Genomic DNA, 25,344 nt, shown 5'->3' with positions numbered 1-25,344 from the left:
GAGTGCCTAGGATGTCCAGGCTGGCAAGCGCCTCCCAAGAAGCTCCTGGGCATTTCTCAGAGGGGAAGTCTGGGAGAAGGGCCTGGAGTGAGTTATTAGGTCATTCTGTTTTGCCCCTTGGGGTCTCCTTTGGGGTCACAGATCAGTCCAGTCAATATCTGAGTGCCTACTATGTGCCAAGAACCACGCTGGGCTCTGAGTTTCAAGGCTCCTAGTTTGGGGAAATCAGTAAGGGGCACAGAAGGAAGACTCTAAATCCCTTGGGGCTTCTGGTTCCTCCCCAGAAGTCAACAGGACACCAAGCATATGCTTATTAAGCACCTGGATGGCAATGCGGTTGATTCCACATGGGGGCCAGGGAAGAGCTAATGTAGCCCGACTTCTGTAACCTTGAGCAAAAGCCCTGTGCTGAGTGCGCGGCTGGTCCCCCAGCTTGGGCGCTCCAGCCTTGTCATGACAGAGGCGTTTTAAGGGAAGAAGCGGGGGTAAGTGCCCGAATGAACAAGAGGAGGGTCAGGAGGCAGTGCCCATTCACGGATGGGTTTTTTAAACCCACTTTTATTCATTAATTGTAAGTAGTACAAATATTCCAAAAATATAAACAGACACTTAATGGCGTCCTACATTTCAAGTTTTTGAATACAACAAGTTTATCAAACCATGAACCTGTAAGCAAGGTAGTCAGAACCCCACAGCCCAGTCACAGTGGGAAGCAGATCTCCCCCACCCTCCGAACGGTATCTTGAAGGGGGTTACGTGGCACGACATGGAACATGTAAAATCTGAGATACTACAAGCAAAGAAGCTCACGGGGCGCAAAGAGGAGGGTCTGCTCCAGGGGCAAGCCCCACAGCAGTAAAGGAATGGGGCAGGGGGCCAGACCCCTGCCTTCCCTCCCCTGCTTGAATGCAAGTATTTACCAGTATTAAAATAAAAGGACAAAACTAAAAACCCCATTTTACAAAAAAGGCGACTGAGGGACAGTAGTGGCAAGTAACCGACTGAAGACCTGAAGGGGAAAACAAGCTTACTTTCCGCAGACGCCTGACGTGTCTGGGACATGGGATACAGGACAGCCTTACGCGGGGGTTGCCTTACTGAATGAGGCCTCATGAACAGGGTAGGGGTAGCAAAACAGAACGGGATCCATTTCCCAGGGAATGACTGCCTTTAGACTTCCCATGCTTTTCGCACAGAGAAGTTTCTGGGCCACTGTTAACAGAGGAGAATTTATAAAATGGTCAAAATCTTTGGGAGGCAGGAGGGAATTAAACAGAAGGTCCCAGGTTAACTAAAGGCAAATTCACTCAACCTCGCTATAGTAAGGGACCCATGGACCTACAGAGTGTCCCCTCTACAATGTGCAGAGTGGAAACTCTTACCTGACCCTTTCCAAACCGGTCCTGTGTCCAAAGCTCCCCCTATGAGAGGGACACGAACATCAGGCTTTTGATTTAGAAGCCCAATCAGAGAGACACACTGTGTCCCTGAAGAGGCACCTTAAAGAACTGAACCTGGCAGGTGGGCAGATTCCTGGCACGGCGTGAACTGGGGTCGACCAGGCCTGGTGGCCTATTGCTTCCCGAAGACCAGCCTCAAACAGGAAGGGCTGGTAGGAAACCCCGGAAGAGATCCTGGGGTGAATTGGCTCCCTCTCAATCTTGCCTTCCTCCAAAACTGAGTCTGGCCTGATTCCTCTAAGGAGCAAGTCTTGCAGTCATCTCTTGCCCCTAACACACTGTGAAACTGGAGACCAGAAGGTGCATAATGACTTCAGGCTGGCTCTGGTCCACACCGATGGACCCTGCTTAGACCTATTTGGCTGAGCTGCCTCTCCAGCAAAGGGAGGAGAGGGTGAGTGGGGGGTGCGGCATTTCCGGTGAGGAACTGCATGGGGGCAGGGCAGGGTTCTGGCGAGAACGAGGCCTCTGGAGCCGGGCTTCATGCAGAAGCAGCGGGGACACTCCCACCAAGCCATCCTGGGCTCTGGTCACGAGTCCCTTGGAACACTTGGACAAGTCTGATAGGAAAGCGGGTGGCGCCAGCTCTTCCTTCACCTGGAGGCAAGGAGACCCAAGGCAGGGCAGAAAGGGGCCTCGGAACTGGATCAGCTTAGAGCCTCTTATTGCTTATTTAGTCAGAAAAGCATGGCCGGACCCCATGGCAGATGTGGCCCAAGGGCTAACCCTTAGGATGGGGCTTGGGAGAGAGGCCCCTCCTGCAATATTAGGATAGAGGCCTAGGCCAGGGCCTTAGAATCAGAAGCTCCCATTTTCCTTCAGGAGGTGTCGCTCCTGGCCAGCCCTGGAGCCCTCTTCCCCTACCTGCGTGAAGCAGGATCACACAGGCACCAGGGAATGATGCCTGGGAAATGATCACATGGGCTTTGGGGACCCTGTTCTACTCATGTGACGCCAAAGGGAAAGACAAAGCCTCACAACCTTGGGACAAGGAGGGGAGGTGGCATCACAATGCTAGAGAAGGATGCTAGGCAGTCAGAACACCAAGCTGCTACTCCACCACCTGGTCCCGGCTAGCTCCTCAGACTGCCCTAGTGTGTGGCCAGTCTGAAAAGGATAATGGGGTAAGTCCTGAGTGGGCGGTGTTCTTGCACCTGAAGCAACTTACAAATGCTTTGTGACATCTGCCTCCAGGGAAAACAGAGGGGGGGATAGGAACCCCCTCCCACCCGAGGGAGGGAGCGGAGGCCATGGCTAAGGCAGTGATGCTGAAGTGGGGCTCCCTCTGGGGGATCCCTTGTGCTCCCAATTACAGCAGCACTTCCCCTTTTGTTTTCCATTCTGGGGAAACTTCCTTTTTGTGACTTAGTTTTTATTTTTTTTATTTTTTTTTATTTATTTATTTTTTTTTTTTCTTTTTGCGGTATGCGGGCCTCTCACTGTCGTGGCCTCTCCCGTTGCGGAGCACAGGCTCCGGATGCGCAGGCCCAGCGGCCATGGCTCACGGGCCCAGCCGCTCCGCGGCATATGGGATCCTCCCAGACCGGGGCACGAACCCGTATCCCCTGCATCGGCAGGCGGACTCTCAACCACTGCGCCACCAGGGAGGCCCAATGACTTAGTTTTTAAAGCATTCACTATTAAGAAACTTTGAAAGCAAAGAGACACGCAAAGCGCAGGTGTGTGAAGAGCTCACTCACAGCTGTTACCATTGGCAGGAGGCACGTGCGTTACGTTGGCAAACTAAACGGTGAGAACACCCAGCCCCTCAGCCCAGGAAACGCAGGAGTGCCTGAGGCCCTGGAGAGAAAAAGCAACAGCCAGGAAGGATGAAGACACCTGGCCCTGGGGGAAGACACGAGAGAAAAGAGCCCTGCCCAAGAAACAGGTGGGTGGGACCCAGAGCGCCCTTCCCAGACTTGGGGACAAAGTCCTTGCGGCAGCACCAGCAGAGAATGCCTGAAGAGCAGACTTAGGGACACATCCCGAGCCCAGCTGACCTACAAGCCAAGGGGACACACACACTCATGCCCTTGGGATTTTCCTCTTCCCTGCACCCCCAGGGCCTCCCACGCTCACCTCAGGCCCAGGACTGCAGCTCTGTCAGAAACAAAACAGCCCCAACACTCCACATTTTGAAAGAGAATTTTAAAACAGAGTCAAAATAACAGAAATCAGTTATCTGTCCTCTTCCAGGGCAGGGAGAAGACCTCCTTCCCCACAGGTTCAAGACTATGGCTAGGTGGTGAGGAAGGCAGGCCCGGCACCCAAGCCTTGGGGAGACACAGAAAGGGCCCGAGCCAGGCACTCGGCCAGAGGCTAGTGCAGCCCTTGGGCCACAGGACCTGATGGCCACTGGGGCTACCAGTTCTGGATACAAGCTTTCATCTTCCCAGAAATGTCGTCTTTCTGTCTGCAGCAGTCGGCTAGAGCAAGGCTTCAGGGAGATGTGTGCCTGGGGCACCCGAAGGCAGCCTCTGACCCTACCTTTCTCCGTGGCATAAGCCTTACAACACTGAGGAAAGGCCATAGGTTTGGCGACGGAGCCTTCAATGGTCTTCATCCCTATAGAGCTCGGTGGCTCTCAGGGGGACAGGACAGGAGACAGACTAACTTGGGGAGAGTCTTGATCATCCGCTTTCTCCCCCAGCCTGAAACACTTATATCCCGGGACCACAGTTCAAGGCAAGACACACTCATACACACACACACACACACACAAATACACGCACTTACTCACATCTCAGGAACCCAACTCAGGGAGCAGGCAGCTCTGGGTATCGCTGGTCTGGTATCTGCCCACTCAGCATCTAACCTGTCCTAAAGCTCTTTCCGATCACTTCTAGTTCCAGGTCTCATTTGGTGAGATGCTCCAGATTCCACTCTGTCAGGCTGATCATAAAGGCACAGTGTAGGAAAGTCCCCAACTGGGATGGCCATTGCTTGGCAGCAGGGAAGGCTAAGGGGCCCGCAGCTGCCCAAGGCTGGTGTAGACATCCTCTGCCGCACTCAGCTCCTCAAAGACTGGGATCAGGTTCAGCAACTCAGTGTCTGCCATGTCGTCAAACCAAGACTGCACGGGCACCTGGAGCGGGAAAGGTGGCGTAAGCCTCCCAACCGCCAGCGCTTCCCTCCCTTGCCCCGGACCCCCGGAGGCTGGCTGGTCCGCCTGGGGTGGTGCCCTCCCCTCTGGTAAAGCCCATGGTTCCACCAGCGTCCCCTTCTCCCTCTTCCTTCCAGGGCAGGGACTCTCCCAATCCCTGCCACGTGGGTGTATCTGGACCACTCACTGCATTCTCCGGGTGGAAGATGTAAGAAGCAGGCGAGTTGTCCAGAATGAGGGTTTTCCTCAGGTCCCTTCCCAGGCGGCTGAGGTCCTTGACATAGCAGCCCTGGTGAAACACACAGGACTCACGGAACAGGCGGGCCCGGAATACCCCACACCTGTCCAGCAGATCCGTCACAGGGTCAGCATACTGAGAAAAGAGAAGATGCTTTTTGTTTGGATGCAGTCCTGGTTTCCCCGTGGTATCCTGTGGACCAGCAAGGAGCTGCCACACCTGTTCCCGGTTCTTTACTCCCCTCCTGCCCCCAGGTACCTTAGCTAGGCTGGCAGTGAAGAGAACACATTCAAAGAGTTCCCCCATTCGTCTCAGGAACTCATCCACGTAAGGCCTCTTGAGCACGTACACCTGAGGAAAAGCAGAAAGGCTTGTTGGAGGCATCCCTATGAGGGTGAAGCATCACAGCATCGGTCACCGTTACCACCTACACAAAGAGCAGTAAGTAGGTTCAGACCTTACTCTGTCTGGACTCCCACACCCCAGCCTCTGGGACCACCTGGCTGGAAGCCTTCTACCCCACAGACCAGGGCATGAGCGTCACCTCCTCACCAGGCTTCTGCCGGCTCAGTGGTCCCAACCTTGACCCAGCTCAGGAAAAAACAAAAACACCTAATGTCCCAGGAGCCATCTCTGTTTCCGGCGGCGAACCATCAGCTGCCTCCAGAAACAAGTAATCAAGAATAGGCCTCACAGATGGAAACAGCCTATCCTGGATTACTTGAATCCAGCCACAGCCTCTGTGGGAGTTTCCTGTCCTTGGCTCTGACAGGACAGTTAGTCCAGGTCCCCATCAGGCAGGGTCGCAGATACTTCCTGAAACCTCATGCCCTCACAGAGCTTCTCTGAAATGCACCAGCGGAAAGTGACTTTTCCCCCTCAGTGACTGCAGACCTGACACCCTGCAGCATCTTGCTCTAGTGACCCCCCCTGACAGCCACCCCTAACCCTTGTGTCCACCTTTCATAACCGTGCACATTATGGCCTAAAAGCTTCACTGGCTGCATGTCCCTCGTGGGCCTGCTGTCTGTTGCTTCCCTGTCTCCATCCAGGTGTTCTCCTCTCATCCAGCCTACACAGGTGCTACTGGAACCACTCCTTCAAATTTCTTTTCATCCAGCTCACTCCCTGCTCAAGAGTATGTGCCTGCCATGACTCTCCCTCCTGGAGACGGCCTGGACTGGCCATCGACACACCAGACCCCTCCCAGCTCTGCAGCAGGAACCCTCTGCTCCAGGTAGCCACAACCGGGCCTCCTTTCATTTACCATTTCTTTAACCTTCAACAAGTCCCTCCCTCCTCCTGGCTATTCATCAAGCTTGGCATCCTCTCAACACTCTGCTGAAAACGCACCTTCTGCAGGTAGACACCTCACCCCCACCCCCCGCTCATGTAAATGTCATCCCTTTTCCATTATTCACACCTCTCCTTGTTAGCCAGGAGTTCACAGTGTTTGAAGATATGCCTTTTTTAAAAAATCTGTGGGTTCTGTATATCTCTCTATACCCTCAACTAGACTGTAAAGAGCTGCTGTGCAGAGTCCAGCACTGGGACTGGAGAGCATCTCAGCTGGGAGGAGGGTGGTGGGGTGAAGAAAGCTTCTAATGGACACAGGATAGTGCTGACCACCCATGGAAGCCTCAAACCCCATTTCCCTACAAGTAACTCTTCTATTTGACTATCAACACCACAGGATCCTTAACCCTGGACTGAGCAGGTTGTGTAGGGCCAGAGCCTCACCTTATTTAGATTCAAGCGCTTTTTGATAGATGTGTACTGAGTATTTATTGTGGCAGAATCCAGTGTAGGGACCCCAAGGGGAGGGGAATTGGAGAAAGCTTTACAGAGGAGGAGATGCCTGTTCTGGGGAGAAAGAAATTCACCAGCTAGATGGAATGGGTGGGCAGGGGAGGAGAGAAAACAGCTAGTACTGACTTCCTTGTCTGTAACAGGCAGATACACCAACTCTTCAGCTTTAGAGAAAATGTATTAAGTCATGTAACAGTGCTGGTCACATTCAGTAGGGGCAGGGGAGATAAGTAAATGATAGCTATTACTACTATTAAATAATTTAATTTTAAATAGCTTAGCTGCAAAGAGAAAAAAGGTGACAGCTAGAGGGGGATGAGGGGCTGCATTTTTTAACATGTGAAAGCCTCGAATGTAAAAGGTTACTAATAAAAGCAGAGAGGCTGAAGTTACAGGAAAGGATCAACTGATGGAACACAAGCCCCGAGGGGCAGAAGACCCCCGAGCTCCTGGACTGGGCGTGGCCTGGCAGCAGCTCACCTGGTGAGTGGTCCCTTCGATCTCTACAGGCACTATGAAGTCAGCGTTGTTGATTGGCTGGAAGGCAGAGGAGTTAATGAGTCAGCTCAGCTTGTGAGAAGGGACAAGAGCCCAGCCACACCCCAGTCCCTGCCACAGCCAGCGCTCCGCCCCCTGGGCGGGGTGGGGAGGGACAGGTATCAGAGGCCCTAGGAAGCTCCTGCTGTCCCAACTAAGTGGCTCTCACCCAAGTACAGGCTGCGACACCCCTTCTGGTTTTCCCTCCTTACCACCACCTGCAAATTCTACCTGAGCTGAGACAGTCTCTGGGCCTTGTTGAGTTAACAAACATCCTGATAAAATGGATAGGGGCGTGGCCCAAGGCTGACTTAACCCCTCTTTTGTACCCCTGTACAGAGCCCTGGTGGCTGTGCTGCGACGGTGGGGGGGGGACGGGACGGCAGCTGTGGCCTGTTGTCAGTGACCGCGGAGAGCAGGGGCTCCCACTCAAAATCATTCTCCGGTGGGGCCTCCAGGCATCTGTGATGTGACTGTGGCCAAATGCCAGAGGCCGGCCCTCCTACTTCTCATCACTCTTCCATCATCAACTTTAGGCCACTTCACTGGCACCTGCAGTCAGGCTTCCAAGACAGCCCAGGATAAGTGTAAGAAGAGCTCCAGATGTCCAGTTACCTTAAAGGAACTATGCACAAGGGTTTCATCCAAGTCAATGACCACGCAGATTCTTCCTTGATCTTCCTCTGTCACCTCCGGGAGCAGACAGGTCCCTGGAATCTAAAACCAGAGCCAGGCTACTGAATCTGCCACCAAGAAAGACTAATTTTCCCCAATAGAACTCTGGGAAGAGCTGGGCCCATTGAGGAGATGGAAGCCCCCTACTTCAACCCAAGAGAGGCGACACTTAAAGGCCAAGAGGTAGAGAAAGAAGAGACTGAGCTGGCTCTTTCCTTCAGCCTGGGACTGTGAAATGATCCGGATACTGGAGATGGAGGCCAGAGCTGGTGATGGATACCGGCTGTCCCCCACACAATCTAATGCCTTGCACACAGTGGGCCCTTAGCAAATATCTGGGACAAATAGCTTCCGAGGGCAGGGAGTTAGCCAGCCAGACACAGAGCAATGAGGGCATCACCGCATGGGGCATGGGGTTAGCAGGGATCACTGGGTGTTGGGGCTTCTGAGGACATACCCTGTGAGACTCACATACCTGATAAAACTGGTACTGGAGACACTGGAGCAGATCCGACTACGGGAGAAAAGAAGGTGGTCAGGGCCAGCCCACCAATGCCTTTCCTGGTTGTCTAAAGCCCACTCAGGCCTGGAGGGGAATCTTCTCCCCAAGACCCCAGCCCCCTGGAAAGCCCTGACACGACAAAAGTGACTTTCCGTAAGAGCTGGGCAGGAAAGGGGCCAAGATCTTCTTTCCACACTAGGCCTGATGGATGGAGAAGGAAGTGTCCCTGTTCTCAGCTGCCATTGCCTCTCCAAGGAACAGGGGACTCAAGCAGCTGACGCAGGGACACAGAATCAGAGGCAGAACCAAAATCGGAACTCCTCACTGTGGAGGTTTGGCCTCTTGCTTAGTCCTGGAACCCAGGCTTCTCTTTGAAAACATGTGTTTTCTTCATCCTCCTTGGGGGCCTAGATTAGGGGGAGGTGCGCTGAGCCCCTACAGAACACCAGTAAGCCAATGTGAGCCCACACTGTGGGTCCTGAATGTGAGGGGAGGTAGAGTGCAGAGAGCTCAGAAAGCCTCTTCCTACCTTTGGCTAAAAGTAAAACGTTATGATGTAACAAGTAAGTGATCTTAATGGAAACCCTGAAGAAGAATTAAAATCCTAGCACTTAGAAAAACTTAATGTTGGCATTTTAGTGCATTTCCTTCAAGCTTGCTTTGGCAAGCAGTCTTTTTTCTTCATGACATAATTTTGCATTCTGCTTTTTTTTTTTTTTTTTGCGGTACATGGGCCTCTCACTGTTGTGGAGCACAGGCTCTGGACGCGCAGGCTCAGCGGCCATGGCTCACGGGCCCAGCCGCTCCACAGCATGTGGGATCTTCCCGGACCAGGGCTCGAACCCGTGTCCCCTGCATCGGCAGGCGGACTCTCACACCACTGCACCACCAGGGAAGCCCTGCATTCTGCTTTTTGACTTAATGTTGCAACTCAATACTCTTCCACGTTGTTGTGAACTCTTAGTAAAAATTAATAGTTCAGTTAATACCATCATGTTGTACTTCGTTTAACCATTGTCCCGTTTTGGATAATGAGGTGATTTTTCACTGATGTATGTATCTTTAGCCTGGCTTTGAAAGAAAGGAAGGACAGCTAAACCTTGGTGTTTCAGAAAGAAGTACAAATGGCACTGGGGAAAGGAGGATTTCTGTCCCCCGCCTCTGAAATGCCAGACATATCTTCTGGTAATTATAAGAATCAAAGACACCCACACATTTCCAAATGTCTCTCACAGGTACAGGTGAGAGTGCTGGAAGGGGTTATCAAGAGTGTGATAGAATTTCAATTCCTTGCTTCCCTGAAAGCCTAGTAACTTGGAAGGTATTTTTGCTTAGTTAAAAATAAAAAACAACAATCACAGGACTTGCAACCAGAGAGATCTGAGTTCAAACCCTGATACTACCATTTATTAACCATTAACCATTCAGCGGCTACATATACCCTCTGAGTCTCAGTTTCCGTCTGTGAGTGGGAATCCTCTGGCTCTCCTTGCAGGGCTGCTATGGGTCACATGAGACAATCTGCGCAAAGCACCTTGCATGGTTCCTGGAACCTGGAAGGATCTGGACCGCAGGGCCCCTCAGAAACCACAGGGACATCCGGATGGCCCACACCACAAATGGAATCAACAGGAAGAAGATGGACCACTATGGAAAGGACAGAGGAAGGGCCTCCTCTGGGCCAGAGATCTTCCAACTCAGGCAAGGCTGCCCTGTCTTCCTGCCGTGGTTGCATGGACCCCCACTCGCTCACAGCAGTCCCGTCCTTGCTGGCATCACACCACCCTGGATCCAGCTACCTTAGCAATGGTGTTGGCTTCCTCCTTGTATGCGGAGAGCTCAGTGGAGGAGCTTGACTGGCCAACATGCTGGGCGCGAAAACAGCAGAAAAGGGCCTTGAAGATGTTACGTCCACGAGGCTTCTTAGGAGAGGACTTGGAGACCAGGCCTAGAGTGGAGGGAACGACGGAGGCATTAGCTACAGGGCGTCTGTCCACAAATACCCACCCCCGTGCTGTATCCCCTCTAGTTTATAAGCTCCACTGGGGCACAAGGCACGTGCTTGGCGAACAACCAAATACAGCCAACAGTGAAATGTACATGTTTATTCCAACATCTTCTCTGTAAAGTAGAAACAGCAGGAATCCCCAGTCCCTGGTTTGGGAAATAAACTGCAGAAAACTTGCCCTTCATTCCATGGGGGTGAAAGGGCACTGAGAGATGGGGCCAGCTATGGAATCCACTTTGGTAGCAGCACACTCAGGGAACCCTCCGAGGTAATTCACAAAACTCCTGCCTAACACCAGTTCCCAGAATACTACCCATTCTAGAGAAGGGAGTGAGCTAGACCTCTGCAAGTCGGTGCAGCTACAGCCCTGTTCTGGGTCAGCTTCCTTCAGTCAGTTAGTTGGCAGCACTGAGCCCAGACTAGAACAACAGACTAGAAAACAGAACAGCTTCAGCCCCAAGAAACTACAAGCTTCATTCACACCCTTGTGTCCATCCCACACTCCAGTCACTTTCCTTAGCATTCCCTCCCCTCAAAGACCACAGGCATATCACTCTCTTGGGACACATACATCCAGCGCTGGGTTCTGGGTTGACGTCCCTGCTTCTCGGCTACAGCTGCTAAGTCCTGCCTTGACAATTTTGGCTTTGGAAATACAAAGCCATTTTAACGGAAGGCTTGGCAAGGCAGCCCCAGAAAGGCCAAGCTGATAGAAACAGCTACAGGCATTTACAGGATCAACCAGAAATGGACTTCGGAAAGTCTTTTTCAAGTTCCTTTTATTATTCTTATTTTTTTAATTGGAGTATAACTGCTTTACAATGTTGTGTTAGTTTCTGCTGTACAGTGAAGTGAATCAGCTCTATGTGTATATACATCCCCTCCCTCTTGGACCTCCTTCCTCCCCTCCCCCCACCAAGTTCCTTTTATTTTAGAAGAACTGTTCCGGCAACTGTTGAGCAAGAGCAGGGAGCCAGGATGGGTGCTGTGGCCAGGAGGTGGCGCCGCACAACCGCTGCCAGAATGGTCCTCAGCTACAGGTCTCCTCTCCAGGGAACAGGGCGGGGGACAGGCCTTGGGATGAAATCCACCCCACTGCGCTTTAAAGCACAGGGCAAACTCCTGTGCAAGGAAGTAAGTGCCAGAAATGTCTCTGCCTTTATGTGTGTGTGTGTGGGTGGGGGAGACAAACAGAACATGGCACTGAGGATAACCTTCCCCGTGCTGTTGGGTTTAAGGGAAAGGGGGGGCAATGTGGAGAGCCCCCCACCCCAGCAAGACCAAGCTCCCTGGCTCAGTCCTCAGAGTACATGCTGCACCTGCACGGAGGCGGCTCCGGCAGAAGAGGTGATGGGAGAGCCATTTAACACCCAGTTACTGGGCTGCCTGAGCCCCTGGAGAGGAGAGAAAACCAAACTCTGTTCCCTGGACCAAAGGTGAGGCCGCTGACCCTCAGTCAAGGGGCAGTCAGCACCGCCCCAGGACAACCGACTCAGCTCTGGCTCAACAGGAAGGCTGAGGGCTTCCTGCAGGTGCAGGCTGGGCACCCCAGTAGTCTGGTCCAGTGCTCTCTCCTTCCCCTCCCTGGGTCGGGCAGATCCCTTGACACTGGTATGACGATTAGAAACCTTTTAAAAAATGTTCAGGTTTCCCCAGCAGTTAGCCTAAAAACCTGGATATCACTCTCAAGCTCCTGGCCCTGCTGGAAGAATCAAGATTTCCAGGGACTGGGGATTTTGCCCTGAAGGAAAAAGCTGCGTTGGAGGCCTCGCCCAAGGCCCGAGTCCAGGAGACAAACTTGAGAGCAGAGCCCCGTACTTAAAGACAGCAAGATGAGAGGTTCCTCAGACTCTTTCCTACTCTGAATAATCTATCCAGAAATCGGAAGGAAAGGACAGCTTCTCCACCTGCCTGTACGGCCCACATTCAATTCCGAGCCCAGGGACGCAAGCAGACGCTGACACAAAGCTCCAAGACCAAAGCTGAACCATCTCTTTTCCTTTGGTTTATGGTTTCTTCACGCAGAACCACAATCAGAGGCTTAACCCGGGCACTGAGCCTTTCTTAAGAGGCCACACAGCCCAAGCCTTTCCTAAAGAGAGGCCATCAAGAACACACTCAGCATCTTAGTGACAGACGCTGTGAAGGCTGAGTAATCCTGAGAGGCAGGGGGTGAAAGGGGCAGCTGGCTGGGGCCGTGGAGAGGCCTCGCCGGTGCCCCCTGCGGGAGGCCCAGCAGGCAGGAGCGCTTCAGCCTCAGACAGGGAGCTTGGGAGGGGGCGGGGGCGCTCCTCAGCTGGTTGGACTCTGCAGGGGATGAGGTCTTCTTAAAACACAATGCGTCCAGGCAGCCCCTGGGCCTCAGAGACCACAGATGCCTTGACCCCGGGGGCAGGCGCTCAGAGCAGAGCAAAGAGCTGTGGCGCCTGGGGAGGGGACCCCAGACCCACAACAGCAAGGTCAGTACCCCAGATGTCCCTCACTACCCCTCCTCCCCCATTGGGGCCCCACTTCCCTCAGTCCTTCTCCAGGCTGTGTGTCCTCCTCACCTTTACAAACACTCCCACTGACAATCAGTGGCCATCAGGGCCTCTTCAGCCTCCCCCTAACATGGCTGCCTCCTGACGGGGCCTACAGTGGCCTCAGCCAGGTACATTCACTGGCCTCTGGCTTCTGAGCAGCAGGTGCTTGGGACTCTGATTGAGTGAATAACTCCGGGGCCTCCAGGGCCTTTGTCACTTCTACGGAGCCAGGACCTATGGAAGCCTTCGCTGGTCTGCAACCGCCCAGAAGAGTTAGAAACAGAAAGGCTCCCTCCCTTACGAGGACAGGGAAGTGGGCTATGATGAGCTGAGCCCCTGAGGCAAGCCACTCGGTCTTTCTGGGCCTTGGTCCTGTTTACTGAGCACCAGTGATGGGCCAGGCCTGTGTCAAGACACTTGACATCATTACTTCATTTAATCCTCACTACAAACCCATTTCTAAGCACTAATCCCCCATTTCACAGGAGGGAAACCAAAGCACAGAGAGCTTAAGTAACCTGCTTGAGGTTACACAGGTAGTAGGACAGCAGAGCCAGGAGCTGAACCCAGATCTGCCTGAACCCAGAGCCAGGGCTCTTAACTACTCTGTAGGGTCCCCTACAGCTCGGGCATCGTGTACGATTACTCCTGCAACAGGTGGGGAGTGGCGGTGCACTCTTAAGATCTCTCAGGAGTGTGTGCCCTACTCCTCTCTAGGCTGGGCTGGTGAAGGATCAGTTTGGGGTCCAGCCCCCCTCCTTTGCTGGTCCATGAAAAGTGTAAGGGGTGAAATAGTACAAGGCTCCCTTCACTGCCACCCCGGCCCTGCACCTGCTCTGACTGGCACAATGGGGGGGGGGCGGGGGGCGGAGCTGGAGCCAGGAGCTTTGGTCCAAGAGCCACTTTGTTGAGTGGGTTTAAGGATGAGGGGATACACCCAGAGAGGGATCTGAGACTCGTATCAAAGAGCCTTTCAAAGGACTCCTTTCAACCAGTGCTCAGCACTGTGTCCCTGACAACCAGGTACAGGTCACCCCCACCCCTCCGTGTGTGACGGGAAGGAGCAGTGGCCCCCTCCCGGGAGACGAACACTGGCACGGGAGGGTTCACAGGCCGGTGAGGATTTCATTGCACAGGTTTCCCCAGCGAGGGAGGGCAGGATTCCAGGGGGTACCACAAAGCTCCATTACTGATGTGCATCTGTTCTCCCTGCTCCGAACATCTGGTTTGGGGCTGAATGTCGGAAAGGACCAGCACAGACCTAACGGGGGGAGCTCTGGCTCAAGAAGAAAGTGCGCAGGTTGCTGAGAACAGGGAAGCCAAGCCACCCCTTCAGCTCACTGCTGTGAGGCTTCCTACTGAGGCAGGATGTGAAGAGAAGGGGGGATGTGGGAGGTATTTCCCCCTCCCCCTCCCCCCAGGATCACCTGGGCTGGGGTCCAGGCTCTGCCAGTTACTACTCAGCCACACAGCCTCTTTGCGCTTTAGTTTCCTCATCCGTTAACTGGGGTAACAGCAAGACCACTCTCCTGATAAACAAGACTGAACACGGTAATGTACTGTGCAGACTAAACTTAAATGCCGCGCTCATTTTCATATTATCTAAGGGGAGAGGACCACTTCTTGGCAACACTGTGGCCACCCACCCAGCACGTGGTTGAAGCTCAAGAACAGAAGATAAGAAAGGTGCCAGAGGAACTCTGACCATGAGCAGGTTTCAGAAAGTCAAAACCACCCCTACACCTTCTCCCAAATTCACTACAAAACTTGTTTTCCAGTTGCAAACTCCTTGGCTGGTCTCTGCAAGTAACAGGAAAGCAGGTGAGGTTGTTCCACTTGAGACAAAGAATGCCCTCTCCCCTTGTGTCCACCATCACTGGCCCCCAAGAAGCACCAGGTGGGGATACTATTTGCCTCTGCCTCTCAAGAAGTTTGTGCACATACATGTATGCTGTACACACACATGCGCGCACACGCGCACACACAGATGAAGACTGGCTTTGCCTGGACAACACTATTTTTAACCTTCTTCTGAAGGTCAGGTTGAGGTATCACTGTTGCCAACAACACAGCTTTGTGTCCCAGCAAAGGAACTCCTCACACATCCGCCTGGGATTCGGCAGAAGGCAAGCTCTCAGGCTGTCGGATTTTAACAAGCCCATTCATGTAGAAAGACGCGTTCTTGGTTCACCTCTCAGAGTACTTCTTTCTCCACCATCTCTCATTCCCCCCACGGCAAAGGATTTAGTCTGGCTATCACTATAAAATGGCCTCCCGGAGGGGCCTCCCTCCCCTTAGCTTTTGGAGGAAGGAGAGTATTTGGAGCATTTCTGGCCTTTCTTGGCCAGCTGCCTGGGCCTTGCAGCCAAGATGCATCTGATTGGGGCTCCCCATGGAGAGAAGTCCTCCCAGGTCCTCAGCAAGGGGCATCTGTGCCTTGGCTAAGGACAGGCCCTAAAGCGCCAGGTGGACAGAAGGGCTCTTGGACCATCAGGTGAGTCAGCAGGGGAACAAGAAGGTGAGAGATGCCTAGACATCCCCCACACAGGAAAGACTGGAAGCCAGAGGCAGGGTGTACCAGTTTCCACAGTGCTCAACTGCTGACACTGCTCTCTTCAGGTGACAAGGGGGGGGGGGACCTCACCCAGCTCGGCACCAGTTCCCGAAGTTCCAGAGAACAGCTGTGAAGTTGACAGCATGGACTTTTAAAAAGTAGTTTTAGCCACATTGTTTGGCTCACACCAGCAGCCAGCAGCCAGGCCGTCCTACCTACGCAGACGTCTCCATTGGTTTCCCCTTCCCTGGACAGGACAGCTCCCTGCCTCTACCCCTCTTCTAAGAGAGGAGGACTTCTTTCAGTCCTGGGTCCTTAATGCCACTTGTGGGGTGAGGGTGGGGGACCCGGTCCCTCGCTGCCTTGCCTGCCTTTTCCCTGCCCCTCCAGCAGTCGTCACTGATCTCAACATAGGGCCTCAACTTCAGGACCTTCCCTCAAGAAGCACTAAGTTTTGGAAGCAGGGGATCCCTGGCAACTTCTAAAACAGGATCAAGATACTCTGTCAATTTCCAAATCAGCCTTTAAAAGAGTTATTGGCAGAAAACCCGCCTGGGCAGCTGTAACATATTTTAGAAACATGCTGGGGCTGGGGGTGGGTTCCCAGAAGCAGCAACAGGCCCTGGACCAGAGCAGTTTCCTCACGGATACCCCAGCAGCGGGCTCAGCCCCCAGCCCCACACCAGAGTGCTCTTGGTGGATGTCAGGAAGTGATCTGATGGCTCACAGCAGCAGCAGGGATAGACCTGAGATGCCATCCAGGAAAACCCAAAGGCTGGACCCTGCCCTTGTTTTACTGTACGCAATGCCTGCTAGAGCAGAGATGTCATCGTGGGGGACTGGAAGCCATACTTGCCCACCTTGAGCTTCCCCCTCCCCCTAAGGAGGTGCGGAGCAAGGCCCTGTGGGAGGCCGGGAGGCTAAAAGAAACCTGCCACCAGGACACAAACACCCTCTTAGTGGCTGTTTCAGCCCGACTTGGCTCTCTGCCCGATTCCTAAAATGCTTGGGTCCGGTGGAAGACCTGAAGAATCTAGTGCCTCTTTCCTCTCCAGCTAAGAAGCCTGCTTTAGGTGACATATGCATGAGAGTGAGATGGAGAAAGAAGAACAAAAGCTCAGGACAAAGCAAGGGACCCTCAACCGTCTCTCCTCTGACCAGTGAACAACAGAGTGGTTACACAGGTGCCATGGACTTAGGCTTAAATCCTGGCTCTGCCACATATAAGGTGTGTGGCCTTGGGCCTCAGTTTCTTCATCTGTAAAATGGAAAGACTAACGTTACCTATTACATAGAGCTGTGAGAATTACAATGCGGTCTGGGTGTGTCCCGACCCTAGTAAAACGCTCAGTAAATCTCGGCTGCTAGTCATTCAGTACAAAGCACTTTCATACCTTTATCTCACTCAGTCTCAATCTCAAAATGTTCACAGTGAAAGAGAGCACAGAGACTTCTTCTCATTCCAGGTCACAGAGGAGCAGTGGCAGGGCCAACCCTGGGAACTGGCCTTTTCCAGGACTCCACAAAAACCAATCACAATCTCACACACTCACACTCACACACACACACGCGCGCGCACTCGTTTAGGTTGGCCAACCGGTTCCTTCCGTCCTTCCTCTCATGGCTGGCCCCTGCACAAGGACTGGAAGGAGCCTGCCAGGGAGTCTCTCCCACCTACAGGGTCACTCACCTCCTCCTCCCACACCCCAGCTGCACCTGGGACCAGCCCACCAGTATAGGTGTGTCCACTGAGAGAGCACTGAGCTGGACCTCAAAAAGCCTGGCTCTTGCCCCACTTCAGCCTCTCAAGCAGCCTTGTGGTCTCACCTAAGGCACCACTACCCTGGGTTGTTTCCTCGCAGGCCGATCAGGAAAGGTCTACACTGCATGGTCCCTTACAAGGTGGCTTCAGATCCCCTGAAGCTTGAACAGGCACTCTAAAAAGTGGAATGCACAACATAAATGAGAGGCAGTGCGGGTCAGCGTTAGGTTTGACTCTGAGCCAGTCCTAGCTGACACGAACCGGCCATGTTCCTGTGGACAAGGTGCTTGGGGTTTCTCAGCGGAGGTTTTCCTCACTTGTCAAGTGGGGATCATTCGCATCTCACAAGGTCATTGTGAGGCTCAAGTGAGACACTACCAATAGATATAAAAGGCGAGGGCAGTGCCTGCCCCACAGTGAGATATCACGTGATCCTTACTGGTAAGCGGGGATCACGACTGTCCATTCACACTCAGAAAACTTTTGGACTCCCCTTTAGGAGCCAAGGGACCTTTAACAAACAGGAAAACTGGATCCCTCCAGGGACTCTTCCTGCTCAGGGCTAAACAGGCAGCTGGGGCCGCTGCTGCGCTCACCTGGCTCTTCTCCAGGGACACCTGTCAGAATCACAGGGAGCATTTGGAACACACGGATGCCCGGCCCACCTGCTCATGCTCTGATTCAGTTAAGACCCAGGTGGGGTCTGTATTTTTAGTAAGTGTCACAGGAGTTTCTGATGTGTGTCCCTGGCTGGGAACCAATGTCTAAAGGTTGCCAGTGGTCCCTGACTAACCCTTCCAGGACTGGAGGGTGATTCAGCCAGAGTCCCCGTGGCCCCTTTCCCCACCACATCTCACTGGCTCAATGTCTCTGCAGGTCTCAGGGGACTTGCACCCCAGAGCCTGATTTTCCTTTCTAGGGGCACTTGCTCTAATCTGTCACAAGGGCAAAACACCCAAGCCTCCTGTCTCTTCCTGCAGGTCCCTGTTCCTGGGAAGGAGGGGCCCTAGCCCCATTCTGCCATGGAGGCAGAAGAGCTAGGACCCACGTCCTGGGAAGGCACTTCCACACACCGGCGGTATGCGCTCTGAGCCTTCCCATGAATCTGCTTGGCTCTCATTGGGGTTGGGGCCACATTTGTTCCCTGAGAACTGTGTGGGTGGGAAAGAGCAAATTCTACAGGATGCAAAAACTATTCATATGTCAAGAGAGAAAAAGAAGGTAGTGAACATAAAAAGAATAAGAGCAAAGCCTGATTTGGGGTGGGGGGAAGGGTGGGAGGGGAGGACCAGGCGCACCTGAGAAAGGAAAGGAAATGCCAGCAGGTCCACTGAGAGACCGGGTTTAAGGCTAACCCTTAGAATAGCTGACAAATAAAACAGGACATCCTTGTACCTCCTGCCCAGAAGGCCGTGTGCTCGCTGGAGCACCCATTCTGTAATAACAGACCTGGTGCAGGCACACTTAGACCTGAAGGGCTGGGCACTTTGCCAGACAAAGAAACTCTGTTCTATTTGGCCTCTGGTCCAGAGAGGCTTCAAGTTCTAAGTCAACTTCTCCACTTTGATTTCTACTAGTTCCTTCATAAGATTTGCACGTTAATAAGCTCATCTGCATCCCAGTTGGGAACTATTCCTCCATTTCAGAAGAGGGAGGGAATCATGACGGAGCCACACCCAACCCGGTGTCAGCAGGACAAGTGAGTTAATTCTGTGCTTCCCGAGCTGGCTGGTCTGAGACAGGGTGAAAAGCAATTTAATGCTGAGTTTGTGCTTTCTCAAGGTTATACCCCCAAACCACAGCAGCTAAGACATAGCTTAAGAACATCTATTTCTCTTCAAAATCCCAGCTTCTTTTTCTTTCCTTGTTACTAGCATTCCTTAAAGAAATCTTAATCTCACTGGGTTCTTTAACTCTCGAAACAAATGCAGACGGTAAGAGAACGCAGCACACAGTTGTCTCAAGTCTTCATTACATCCACTTCTGAGGGGCCGAGCAACTGCTCACAAGGTTTAGACTTCAGAGACTCTTCATGGGAGGTGCGTGGCTCCCCGGCCTCCTCCCATCCCAGATGCCCAGGCGCCAGGCAGGATGGCAAAAGCCCCAAGGCACATGCTACTCACATAAAATCCCATCCTATGTAACGGGCACAAAGAAGGGGTCTGTGCAGCAAGGCTGTTTGTCAGTCTCAGAGGGTGATTCTTCCAGAAGGCCTAAGCCCTCACATCGGTGTCCCCTCTGACCCCCGGCCACCTGTCTTTAACAATAAAACCCACATGACCGTGTGCTGTTTGCACTATGTCCTTGGGAGAATGGAGGAGAACCGGAGTGGTGGTCTAGCTGTCTAAAAAGGAAGGACGTTAACATTTATTAATTATCTGCTAAGTACAAGGTATTGGAGAAGTGTAGAGACTGAGACTCCTATTTTATAGATAAGTCACTCAGAACAGTAAAGTGATTTGTCAAGTCTCACTGCAAATAGGGATTTGCAGCATCCAGGCCTGAGGCAACCAATTTTGCTCCTAGAGCAATTCTACTGAACACTTCTAAGTGCTGCCCCTGCCCCCCAATCCCCTCTTCACCCTGAGAGACAAACTTCCCAAGATGGTAATAAAAGACAATAACCCAACTTACCCAAAAGCTAGGAGGAAGAAAGTTGAGGAGAAGGGGAAGAGATATATACTTACATATAAATACGTATTGTCTTTCTCTTGCTTAGTTATGAGCACATGTATTAATTTTCCACAGAAAGGCTGGGAGCATCAACTCACCTTGGCTAGAAATGTGACTTCTATCGTATTTACCATTTTAACAAAGTCCGTGATCATGAGGGATGTGGAAGGTCCCACCAAGAGCATGAAACGGGACCTCTCTTCCACCCAGTTTCTTTAAGACCCCTATAGTTGAGAAGGAGGAGACAGGATTCAGGGACACTACCACCCCTTGCCGTCTCTCAAGGGGTTTTCACAGCAATTCCTGAGTCCTGGTCCGTTGCAAGCTCTGCAAGTCAAACTCAGCAGCAGAACTGCAAACTCCCAGTCCCGGGATGGTGGGCATTTACAAACCTTGTTGCTGAATTAGCAGGGCTCCCTTGGGTTGCTTTAGGAGACAGCAAACACAAGCTTAAGTCACCACACAAGCCCCTACCTCACTCCAAGATGGAGGAACAACTCCAGAGGAGACAGAGGAGCGAGACTCAGCAGCCACAGAGGCCAAGGCTGAGGCTGCGCAAGGAGTGGAGAGGCACCAGTGGGGCGGGAGGAGCCAGCTATGAACACACACTCTGGATGCTCACAGAACAAGCTAAGGAAGAAAGCCCCAGGGAGACTGAGACTTGGTCTAAACTTTTCAAGTTAAGGGCCTAGCTACAACCACAGGAAAGGTGTTTAAGCTTTTACATGAGACAGTAAGGCAGAATTTCTCCCTTATGGGGAGAAAGCAAGAGTTAGAAAAACCTGCCACCTGCCTAATTCTTAGGGATGGTCAGTTACCAGAACCTGTTGTTCAGTTCTACATGTGAAAAGACAACTCAAGGCATCATCATCCACTCCCTGAAAGGAAGGGGCTCAGGCCTCACAAAACAAAACAAAAAAGGTCCCAACTCCCCCAGAGGGGCTGTGGGTCACTCAAGCTCTGGAGGAGCTTGCCTCCACCCTCTCATTTCACACTGGGAGGTTATAAGGTGGGCTGATTTCCCTGGCTTCTCGCCATCTAACCTCAAAGCCCGAGGCACAATCTCCCAGCAATGGGGCTGCACCCTCGGATGGGGCTGCAATAAATGGCCATTTTCTGGCCAAACTGATATTAACTTTTCTTTTTTACTTTTGTATCGTACACAACTCTATCCTTGCTGTACCAGGAAGCCATTTCACCCATCTGTTTGGGAAGATGATCCAATTTTGGTCCTTTTATCATCAATGCTTTCAGCAACTTTGTTTGTTCTATTTCCCCTACTGTAATTACTTTTGAATCATCAACACACCCAGCCAGCCTTAAAGCTCCCGAACAGAATGCTAAAAAAGAAGAAAAAGAAACCTGCAATGGCAAACAACTTCACTAAAAAACCGCCCATGCTAGGAGCAATTTGTATTTTTCTAGAAATTTACTGATTAATAAACTGCCTCAGTACTCCTTCCCCTTTTTCCAAAAGGAGGCAGAGGCTAGAAATGGGACACTGTGAGGAGGGGAGAGGGCACGGAACTCCAAAAGGAGCTAAATAAAACATGTGCTCCCCACCCTTACTTTTATTTTATTTTATTTTATTTTTTTAAAGATGCAGGATTTGTTTGTAAGTGATGAGGGATTCAGAAAGTTGGTCTGCTGGTTGCTGGGTGCCCAAGCAGCCTAGGAAGAAAGTATGTCTTCTCTGGAATGCAGTCAAATTACACGGGGGGAGAGAGACCCCCAAGCTGTCGGCTTGAGAATTCAGATTCCTCCAGGGATAAGTCTGAAGGACAAACCACACAAAAAATGAAAAACGAGCCTCCCTGGTGGCGCAGTGGTTGAGAGTCCGCCTGTCGATGCAGGGGATACGGGTTCGTGCCCCGGTCTGGGAGGATCCCATATGCCGCGGAGCGGCTGGGCCCGTGAGCCGTGGCCGCTGGGCCTGCGCGTCCGGAGCCTGTGCTCCGCAACGGGAGAGGCCACAACAGTGAGAGGCCCGCATACCACAAAAAGAAAAAAAAAAAAAAAAAAAATGAAAAACGTAACTCTAAGAAAAATCCAACCAACATCAGCAGCTGAACGCTGTCAAGAAGCCAGCTGCTTGCTTTCTACTGTCATCTATTCTGTTCCCTACCACTTGCTCTGGTGGATGAAACTTCCAACTCTGATTTGTAAGCTGTCCCTTCAGAAGTCCAGCTTTCCCTCATTCCTGGTGTGGTCCCCTCACTGGGAAGGCACCCTCCTGAGCCCCACCACCCACCAGGAGGAGAGGACCAGAGTAGGGAAGCTCAGGACTCTTCTTCCCCTTCTCATCAACACTGCCCCCCCCCCTCTGGAATCCTTCCACATCCACATTTCTTCATTTCTGGCTAGCACTTGGAGTCCCTTCCTGGGATGAGGTTAGGAAGAGAGCGGGAAGAGTCCGAAGTTAAGTTATAAACCCAGAAAGCCTCGCCTCTTCAGCCCTCAGCACAGCTGAGCAGCCAGTAGAGGGGTGAAGCTGCAGCCTGGTTAGTGATGCAGTCAGGAGAGCGGCGGGTCAGGGTCTTTTGCGGGGGTTGGGATCTGAGCAGGCAAGGCTTATTGAAAGTAGGGCCAGCGATGCAGGAAACACACACTACACCCCGCCGCCCCCCTCCCCCCACCCCATTGCACCGGGGAATTAGGGAATGGCTGAAACCACCAGGCCAGCCCGTTTGCCCCTAGGCAAGTTGGGGGAGCTCCTTGGGACCGGGAACCCCTGAAATAAGTGATCTGCTGACTAATGTTGCCAAATACGGGGATGTAGGGCTATACCCAGGCTCCACAGCTGGGCCCCCCGCCAGGCTCTAGGCCTCAGTATGTTCAAGTGCAGCACTGGCCCTTCTTGCCCTGTTCTGGGGGCGTTGAGGGGAAGGGCAGGGACGCTCCGAATTTGGGCCCAAGAGCGTGATCTCCCCAGCCTCAGGCCAGGTGGCCCCAGTCTGGGAAGTTCTCCAGAAAAAAAAACAACGCTAGTCCTTACTCCCCGCGGAAATTCTGTCCCCTATTTTAGACACATTCCTCAAGGCCCGAAGAAGAACGTGGGGGAGGGGAGAAGAGTTTCGGGGCCTCCACCGTGACCAAACTCAGAGATCCCACCCTCAGGCCTCAACCTTTCCCCCGCCCCCAGGAGAGGCCTCGGCCTAATCCCCCTCCAGTCCCCAAACCCGCCCCCGAGAGGGCCCGCGACCCGCCTGGTGTCTCCACCCGACCCGCAGGAAGGCGGGGGCCGCGAGCCGCTGCCCACGGAGAACTCGCACTTTTTCGCGGCGCGATCCAGAAACACACCGAGTCTGATGCCATCCAGCGAATTATATAACCACGGACACCAATCTCGGGCTAAACAAACGCGGCTCTGTGTGTGCGGCGGCGGCCCCGGGGAAGCGCACCGGGGCAGGGAGGGGCTCCGGCCGGGCCTCGGGGTCGCGCTTGTTTGCTCAGCGAAAGCGGCAGGAGGCGGCCGGGCGAGAGTCCCGCACGCCGAGGTCCCAGGCCGGGCGCAGGGCCGCGGGCGGACCAGGTCCGGTCAGCCAGAGCTCGGCCCCTCCCCCACCGCGGCCGCCCCCGCCTCGGGGCGGTGAACTTGGTCCCAAGTCCCGCCGGACGCCGTCACCGACCGCTGCCTGAGCAACCTCGGGCTTGGGGGCGGGAGGGGGGGCTGGGAAGTGCTGGACTCCAGTCCCGGCTCCATTCTAGCTCGGGATCGCCCGGGACCCCCTCGTTCCCCTCCCCTCCCCACCTCTCTCCCCGCGGTCCTGGGGCAGCCGCGCGCTCTGGTGTGGGAAAGTGACGACCCCACCCCCCAGCTCTGGAGAGGATGGGCGCGAGTGGACTCGCGCTAGGAGCGCTCACCCCTCTTGTCTCTCTGCCCGGGGGGAGGGAGTGCAGAACAGAGTGACAGCTGCGCGGATGACGCCCCTCCCCCTCGGGCGCTGGGAGCCCGGGGCCCCGCGCAGCCCTCCCCGGGGCCTGAGTGCGCACCAGGTCGCAGGGGCGGATGGAGTAGGGGGTCGGGTCGGAATCCCCCACTCTGAGCCCCGGGAGATCTGGGGCCGAGACTCGGGTTCTGGGCTGTGCTAGCCCCCTCCCCGCCCGGGGGCGACGCAAAGTTTTGGGAAGTTGCTGCCCCTACCTTGCTTGGTGAGCACCAGGGCGTCTTCCCTCCGCGCCTGGGTGATGATGGAGCCGTGTTCCATCTAACAATCCCGCGGGCCCGGGCTGGCTGGGCGGGAGGACGCGCGGGCGCACAGGCTGGGCTGGGCTGGGCTGGGGGGCCTGGGCGGGGGCCCGCTCCGGCTCCGGCTCCGGCTCCCGAGACTCCGACTCCCACTGCTGTTCACATCCCTGCTCTTGTTCCTCCCCTGGGCCGGGAAGGGAGGCGGCCTGTACGGAGAGCGGGAGGCCCGGGCAACGGCTCCCCCGGTTGCCCCCGGCCCCGATCCCCCGGCGGCAGCTCCGGGCTCCTCAGTTTGGGTCCAACATGGAGAATCCGGAGCGAAAACAAGAGGAGGAAATGGGACACGGGGCGGTTTCCAGGCTCCCCCCTCCCCTCCGTACTCCAGATAAACAACCCGCGGCTGCAGCGCCCACCCCCGCGCGCCTCCAGGATCTCAACCCGGCCTCTCTACAGCCCGCTGGCGCCTCCCGCTCCGTAGCACTGTCATAGGCCCGAGGATCCTCCACCTGTGAGCGGCCCGGGTTGCGGAACATCCGGAGCTTTGCAATTTTGTTACGGAAAAAGCGAATCCCCGAGGGGGGGTGGGGTAGCGGGCGGGCAGGCTGGCAGGGGAGACTTGAAACCGCTCCGGCGTTCCGATTGGCCCTCTCCGAGAAAAGGGGCGTGACCCCTCCTTACTATGCGGTGCGAGGACCCAACAACATTCCAGACGCTACGGCCACGCCCCCAGGCCACTCCCCCCTCGCCGGGCTGAGGCCTCCCAGCCTCCTCGGCCACACCCCCTTCCCAACTACTTAAAAGGACACTCCAAAGCTCTCGTTTCCCTACTCTGTGCTGGGGTGTTCCCGTTGTGGAGTTCTACGTGGGTAAGGTAGAATGGTTCCGCCCTTCCGGTAACCGAGCAAGCCGCGAAGCCTAACTCAGGTCGGGCCAGGATGAGAGAGAGGGTTCGGGCAGTTGTTTTACTTCCTATTTGGCGCTCGAATTGTGGACCCACTGTTTCACATAAGAGTACAACCTCGAACCCTGAAAGGGGTGTATGTGTGTGTGTAGGCGGACTCAGGACCTCAGAGAATGAGAGCTGTAACTGACCTCGGGATGGTCTAACCCCCCGCCCCCCCCCACTTCAAATGAGACATAAAGAGCCAGGCTTTGCTCAAAGCCACTCACTTATTCCCATTAAAGGCTTCCCCCCTTTTTTCCCCTCCTCCCAGTCCAGCCCTGCCCGCTTCGCTCCCCCTCCCTCACAACCCCAGCCTCAGTTTAGATGGATAGAGGTCTTTAAGGGTAGAGCTTCACCTCTGTGGACTCT

At 53.9% G+C, this 25,344-nt stretch overlaps 1 protein-coding gene across 1 annotated transcript; it reads right to left on the bottom strand.

The window, feature by feature from the left end:
- Positions 1 to 526: 526 nt before the first annotated feature.
- On the bottom strand, positions 527 to 24,572 carry CTDSP2 (CTD small phosphatase 2). Its single transcript, XM_081249660.1, has 8 exons — positions 23,988 to 24,572; positions 10,124 to 10,272; positions 8,298 to 8,336; positions 7,763 to 7,864; positions 7,091 to 7,147; positions 5,060 to 5,152; positions 4,751 to 4,936; positions 527 to 4,545 (listed from the first exon to the last, which is right to left on the bottom strand). Exons 1-8 carry the CDS (start codon positions 24,049 to 24,051, stop codon positions 4,420 to 4,422), a joined length of 816 nt encoding a protein of 271 aa, XP_081105786.1. The 5' UTR covers positions 24,052 to 24,572; the 3' UTR covers positions 527 to 4,419.
- Positions 24,573 to 25,344: the final 772 nt, after the last annotated feature.

Source organism: Mesoplodon bidens, assembly GCF_964165515.1.
Source record: "Mesoplodon bidens genome assembly, chromosome: 11".
Classification (NCBI taxonomy): Eukaryota; Metazoa; Chordata; class Mammalia; order Artiodactyla; family Ziphiidae; genus Mesoplodon; species Mesoplodon bidens.
The sequence above is the reverse complement of the archived record's forward strand: the minus strand, read 5'-3'. Positions and strand labels throughout refer to the sequence as shown.

Bases quoted from the DNA above. Each gene is read 5' to 3' on its own strand.
- CTDSP2 (XM_081249660.1), bottom strand. From the start codon at position 24,051: ATGGAACACGGCTCCATCATCACCCAGGCGCGGAGGGAAGACGCCCTG. The intron at 10,273-23,987 runs GTAGGGGCAGCA...CCTCCACTCTAG, and splicing joins CCTGGTGCTCACCAAGCAAG to GCCTGGTCTCCAAGTCCTCT. The intron at 8,337-10,123 runs GTAGCTGGATCC...TTTCTCCCGTAG, and splicing joins AAGCCAACACCATTGCTAAG to TCGGATCTGCTCCAGTGTCT.